General features: G+C 45.6%; 1 protein-coding gene across 1 annotated transcript in view; it reads left to right on the forward strand.

Moving 5' to 3' along the window:
* Positions 1-6633, forward strand: part of LOC139634090 (death-associated protein kinase 2) — a 13595-nt gene extending 6962 nt beyond the window's left edge. The window contains exons 4-12 of the mRNA XM_071500341.1: positions 1663-1801; positions 1877-2006; positions 2744-2792; positions 3025-3051; positions 3268-3420; positions 3874-3919; positions 4092-4181; positions 4529-4615; positions 4860-6633. Of these exons, the coding sequence (XP_071356442.1) occupies positions 1663-1801; positions 1877-2006; positions 2744-2792; positions 3025-3051; positions 3268-3420; positions 3874-3919; positions 4092-4181; positions 4529-4615; positions 4860-4940 (802 nt within the window). The 3' untranslated portion in view covers positions 4941-6633. The remainder of the gene's footprint in view (positions 1-1662; positions 1802-1876; positions 2007-2743; positions 2793-3024; positions 3052-3267; positions 3421-3873; positions 3920-4091; positions 4182-4528; positions 4616-4859) is intronic.
* The last annotated feature ends 228 nt before the right edge of the window (positions 6634-6861 follow it).

A 6861-nucleotide genomic window follows, 5' to 3' on the forward strand; every position in this document is an offset into this window, starting at 1 on the left:
AACACAGGTGCCCCTCCCTGTTTAGATTCTGGCTCTGTTCCATTTAGCTGTGTCAGTAAAGCCCAGGACTGGTCCAACGACAGCAGAAACTAACCTGAGGGGAGGGTGTGTGTGTGTGTGTGTGTGTGTGTGTGTGTGTGTGTGTGTGTGTGTGTGTGTGTGTGTGTGTGTGTGTGTGTGTGTGTGTGTGTGTGTGAGAGAGAGAGAGAGAGTGAAACACTACATACATAGTCAGAAGCTTCAGGTCACAAAGAGCTGAGTGAAACTTCAGTGGGTCAAAGGCAGTGTTAAACTGACTGAGGTAGAAACAGTCAGTTCTCCTGTAGGTAGAGAACAGGTCTTCATCAGTGATTAAGAAACTGCTGAACTCAGTGAAGTGAATGAAACTCTTCCTCCAGGTTGATGATGACAAACCCTCTATACAACTGTGCCACTACACCCTCTGATCGTCACCATGACAACACTGGAGGAAGTAGGACTGTATCTATAATGATTAAACTGCATCAGTCTAGAGTTGGGTTATTCTTACACTAATTTTAATTCATTTGATGTCTGTCAGGACAGGTTATCACGTGGGGAGGGGCACTGAACCTTATGTGTCATGTCTTTAAATATAAAATGTGGGTGATCCGATGGCCAAGTGGTTAGAGCAGCCAAATGAGCATAAATGCTCTTAGCAGGTGAGTCACCCGTTAATTTCCTGTCCCTATCTACTCAAATAAATCACAAAAATGCCCCAAAAATATTTTCATAAAAAAAAAAAAAAAAGTAAAATGTGTCCTCAGACCACTTCCAGTCTGTAACCATCTGTGTTAACCAGCTGTGATAACCAGGTGTGTTAACCAGCTGTGTTAACCATCTGTGACATTCAGCTGTGATATCCAGCTGTGTTAACCAGCTGTGATAACATCTGTGTTAACCAGCAGTGATATCCAGCTGTGTTAACCAGCTGTGATAACCAGCTGTAATAACCATCTGTGTTAACCATCAGTGATAACCAGCTGTGTTAACCAGCTGTGATAACATCTGTGTTAACCAGCAGTGATATCCAGCTGTGTTAACCAGCTGTGATATTCAGCTGTGATAACATCTGTGATATCCAGCTGTGTTAAGCATCTGTGATATCCAGCTGTGATATCAAGCTTTGAGGACAATTTGATGATATTTGTGAGTTCAGGTCTCTGCTCACTGCTGGAGTGGTCATTAGAGGAAGTGCAGTTTTTGGCACATCATGCTGCTGCTGCTTGGTCCTGGGGGGTGGTGGGGTCAGATACCTTCTGTTTTGTCTGAGGTCCATCGCTCCGGCCCCTGTGGTGGACCCCACCTGTGGTTTGGCCTTCAGCCTTTTCTCTTTTGTCTGTAATGGAGGTCCAAGCTGAAGGTGTCCAGTCAGCAGGTTTCAGGTCTTGTATGTATGATGGTTGTTAGAGCTGAATGCTGTTCATGAATGAGGTCTTTTATGAAGCTACACCTCAGCTCTATGAACTCAAACTGTTCAGTTAACACACACACACCAATGGACAGGTGCTTCACTCAGGGTGAACCCATCTGGTTGTTATCAGCTGTTCTCAAACTGAAGACTCAGTCAGTGGAACCAGAGTTCAGGTTTGTTAGACTGAAACACAACACTTTGTCCTAACACACACCTCTGTGACGTTTCAGTGTGAGTGGAGGGGAGCTGTTTGACTTCATCGCTGAGAAGGAGAACCTGTTGGAGAGTGAGGCCATAGAGTTCATGAAGCAGATCCTGGAGGGATTGGGATTCATGCACAGCAAGAACATCGCCCACTTTGACCTGAAGGTAACAGAGACCTGAGCCTGAACTCAACATTCAACTATGTGCTTCCACCATAACAACGTTCTTCTCTCCATTCAGCCAGAAAATATCATGCTGTCGGACAAAATGTCTCCACACCCCAACATCAAGCTCATTGACTTTGGCCTGGCCCACCATTTCCACCAGGGGGAGGAGTTCAGGAGCTCCAGCGGCACCCCGCAGTACATCGGTGAGGATAAGGAGTCCGTCGCCTCAAGTGACGTCCCTCTGGGTTTCAGATACAGCATCTGTCTGTCACACTTCTTCTGTGGAGCCGCATCCTTCAGAGGACGGTCTGTGAAGCTGTGGCCCTTTGTAGCCATTGTAGAGGCCAAAAATGAGATGGTCTGGTCTATGTGGTGTTTCCACTGTGTCTCGCCAGCTGTTTCCATCCTTACTGTTGCGTCACATAGTGTGACTCCTGTTGCCTAGCAACACCTTTTTTCCAAAAAAACTTGAGGTTTTCAAGGCTGTGACGTATCAGCTTTAAAATGCAGCCTCTGAAGGACGAGACCCTGGACCAGGACACAGGTGATGACACACTCCTGTAAGTCTGTGATCTGTCCGTGTGTTTTTGTGTTGCAGCCTCCCAGTGATGAACTGACCCCACAATTTTGTATTGCATTAGACCGGTTTTTCATCCCCAGCAGTACCAGCAGAGGTTATGTTACTTATCAGCTGTTATTCCTAACAAAGGGCAGGATGCAGTGGCTGACACAGACCCACAGTGGGTAATGTGTGTGAGTCTGGAATCCAGAGTGGACCAAACAAAAAAAAACACTTACTGGGACATCAGGAGACGTCTGGATGTCTGAGGGAGAAGCAGCACATCAGTGTTTTTATACATCATAGACACATGTTCCTTTAATACAGGACTAAATAATCCCCCCACCCCTGCCCCCCAACCCCCACTCCCTTCTCTTTCAGCCCCCGAGGTGATCAACTGTGAAGCTCTGAGCACAGCAGCAGATATGTGGTGAGTGTTCTGTACTGACACACAGTGGCCTGCATATTTGCACACACACACACACACACACACACACACACACACACACACACACACGACTATTTTCAGTATCACTGCTCTCTCTGAGCAAGTCAGGGTAAATTCCTTTCAGTGGCATGTCTGGGCCTGATCTGGGCCTCAGTCAGACGTCAGGATGCTGAAGCTCACAACATCACTGACTGTGTCTTTCTTTCTCTTCCAGGAGCATCGGAGTTATTACCTACATACTGTAAGTGCATGTGTGTGTGTGTGTGTGTGTGTGTGTGTGTTGGGAAACTTGAGCACATGAAGACTTTCAGTACTGCTCTGAAAGCTCCTCTCCCATCATGTGTGTTTGGTCCTCAGCTGTAGACTGACACTCTCAGTCTCAGGTCAGAGCCTGACTCAGCCTCCTCTGTGAGGATGGACTCAGGTGTGGACTCACGCTGTCTCCCTCTGTCCTCAGACTTAGCGGTCTGTCACCATTCCAAGGTGAAACTGATGAAGAGACCCTGAAGAACATCATTGCCATGACCTATGAGTTTAATGCTCAGTATTTCAGCATGACGAGCTCCATGGCCAAAGACTTCATCCAGAAACTGCTGCTGAAAAACCCCAAGTAGGTTGTGTAGGTACAGTGTGTGTCCTGGCTGATCCAGCTGACTGTGGATCATGGGGCTGTGACAGTGATAATGCTTTGTTCAATAAACAGGACTCTTGATGTATCTCACTGCTGCTGCTGTTGTCCCCCTGTTGCACCTCCTTCAGCACAGCCACGGCACTGACTGTCCTGAATGAGTAACACCAATAATAAGCAACACGCTGACAGTATTCTGGCCCCTGTTGATTTAGATACACAGGCCCCCTCCCACACTGATATTTTACTGTAGTTATTAGAACCAGTGAGAGACAGCAGCACCATGAATCACAGGGGGGGGTCACAGTGGTTTATCCAGCGTCAGGACATATCTGATGTTATTACAACAAGCTGCCTCATGTGACGTGTCACATAAAGAAGACCACATATTGACAATGACCTGTTGTCATTGGTTGTGTTGTTGTTGTGTTGCAGTGACAGAATGACAGCTGAGGAGTGTCTGCTTCATCCATGGATTAAGGTTAGTTCACACACTACACTGTGTTCGGGCTTTGGCTGTTTACAACATCATGTTGTTTACAGCATTGTGTTGTTTACATTATGTTGTTTACAGCATCGTGTTGTTTACAACATCGTGCTGTTTAGAGCATCGTGTTGCTCATAGTGAGAACAGATGTCTCTGTCTGTTTCAGCCAATCACACGTAAGCAAGTGGCCAATAGGAATCGATCCTCTATCAACATGAAGAACTTTAAGAAGTTCAACGCCAGACGGAAATGGAAGGTGAGTCTGGACAAGTGTGGTCCACCAGCAGGTTTTAAAGTACAGATGTTCGGCAGATGTTTCTGTCTCTGTGACGGTAGGAAAGAGATGAGTGAAGGGAAAGATGACGACCAACTTGCAGAGCTGTGTCTGTCACATTTTCTGTTTATTTTCAACATGAAAATAAGTTTTACATCACAGACAAACAGAAAAGTCTTATCTTCATTTTGAACCACCGAAACTTAGATTTTGATGTCTTTGTGGCTCCTGGGTGTTGACTGGGGATCTCTGTCTTATGTCCTGTTCACCAAAAAAAAAGTAGCATCATTACTCTAGTTCTGCCTCTTGTCTTCACCCCCACCCCACAGATGTCCTATAACATGGTGTTAATGTGTAACCGGCTGGTCCAGTTGAGGCTGCTGTGTAAGAGCAGGTCAGATCCAGATCCACTACAGGTGAGACCACTTTACTTTGGTTGATGTCAGTGTAGTTACTGGTCTGTATTTTTCATTGTTCATACCCGGGTCAGACTGTGTTAGACCAGCATTAGACCACGTCAGACCAGATCAGAGGTAAAAAGGTTTAGTTAGAAGCATTGAGTAGTTATGTTAAAATGTCTGATCCAAATCCACATTCTGAAGTATGTGAGACCTGAAAGTGTTCAGATCTAAATCCACCTGTACCGATGCTTTTCTCCAGAGACAATGTGAAAGTGACGTCGAGGACACAGAAAGCAAACCTGCCTCTCTGTTGCGCCGAAGACTCAGCAGCAGTTCATAGAGCTGACCAGAGGGGGGCAGCTGGGTCCAGATCCAGGTCCTGGAGGGCTGGATCACTGAGGGGACATGTTCCACTGTTAAACTGTTCAAGTGAGATGGACAACAGTTATCTAAACTGTCTCAGAAGTGCCTGGGAGTCTGTTTAACATATCTGTCTGTTTAACGCGTTGCTTTAATGATACTGGTTTTGAAGGGTGGACTGGATCTGGATCAGTTGTGGTTTGATAAGACAATGACTACAGGAAAGCTTTGTAGTACTGTATTAACAGGAAACGTGAGGCTAATTTTATGTCCAAGTCTTCCATTACTTTTATACCGAAGCTAATGTTGTTGTCATCACCTGACGTGTGTGTACACACTCTCTGATTTTAATTTTGTTGTGTGGTAGCTGAAACTTGGAAACACACAGAACCATGAAAGTAAAAGACAAAACTGTTTGACTGAAGTTGTTCAGCGGATTGGAAAATGATTATGTTTATTAATACTTAGGTTTTTATTTTCAACCAGTTGTGATCATGAAGTGAATATAGCTGAGCTCTGGGAACCGTGACATCACCACAAACAGGTCAGGCAGCTGATGACACAGGAGTCGGCTGATCAGACAGGTGGGGGGAGGATAGAGGAGAAAAGAGAGAGAGAGAGACCAGGAACAGCTGTGTAGGTAATTGATCTTTGAGTCCTGAGCTTTGACACATACAGACTGTCTCAGTTCAGGGTCTCGTCCCTCAGAGGCTGCGTCTTTCAAAGGCTCCTTCAAAAGCAGCTGAGAACTGCTTACTTTTCCTGGGTAATGATGGCTCCAACGGAGGGATTATTTGGGGCCCAACATATCCCAAGATTCCTTGCTCAGTCTACAACAGCTACGAAGGGCCACACCATCTTCTGAGGGATGTGGCCCCTGACCTGGGACACAGCTACAGTGTTTGTTGGTTTGTTTGCAGCCTGACATCGTCAACATCTGTGACAGACCCATCCCTTGCTTCAGCTTTGACCCCAGCTGTGAGCACTCATGTTCTCCTGGTGGATTATTATTGGCAGTCAAACTGTTTGTTTCTCACCTCATTGGATAAATATTTTAGTGACATCACATGTTCCTAGATCTGATGAATGACTGTGGTGAACAGTGTTATCATACCTAAGCTGGAATACCTAAATTTGTTCCTTTAAACAGTGACTTAACAAACTGGAAGGTTTTGACTTTGGGTGGATGTGGTCAGCAGCTTTGTTCCATCTGTAACCACACCCAGCAGTGATGTCACAATGTACTGACGCAGTCTCAGGTGCACTTTCAGTAAGATCTCTGTGGTTTTGTAAACCTGAGTGTCACTAAAAATCCTGCTGATGCTCCATCAACAGTCTCATGTAGTAGCTGTTTTACCTCCCTGCTCTGTTGCCATGGAAACATAGGAACGCTCCTGTGGCTTCTCATCCATGTTGACTGAAGAGTGATGATGCTGTTCAGCTGCTGTTTCCAGCTCAAACATCAGCATAGAGCTGGGAGGGAGTCTGGGAGTCTGGGGTTTTTCAAGCTTTGGGGTGTTTTGGGGTGTATTGGGGTGTATTGGGGTGTTTAGTGGGCACTGTGACACTGAGTATTTGAACCAGTGCTGTACATATGACCTCTTTTGTACTGTCATGTATTGTATCACCTTAAATTGACACAATCAATGTCATAAACAACTTCTCTACCTGCAGTCATATTTTTTTTGCTGAAGTCGTCTCTGTTCAGGTGGATGTTTGTTGAAACATGGCTGTACCTGTTTCACCTCCTTTTCATCTGGTTCAGTTGAGTCATGTGACTCTGAGCAGCAAATCTAAGTGACTAATCAGGGAGCAGCTCAGAACTTGAATCACATGGTACAGAACTGAACTGGTTAAAAGTGATGGTCAGAGTAAAGGACAACCTTACAGTGTCGTGGTGA

This window comes from Trachinotus anak, unplaced genomic scaffold, assembly GCF_046630095.1.
Source record: "Trachinotus anak isolate AG129_WGS33_773 ecotype Australia unplaced genomic scaffold, CSIRO_AGI_Tana_v1 ptg000016l, whole genome shotgun sequence".
Classification (NCBI taxonomy): Eukaryota; Metazoa; Chordata; class Actinopteri; order Carangiformes; family Carangidae; genus Trachinotus; species Trachinotus anak.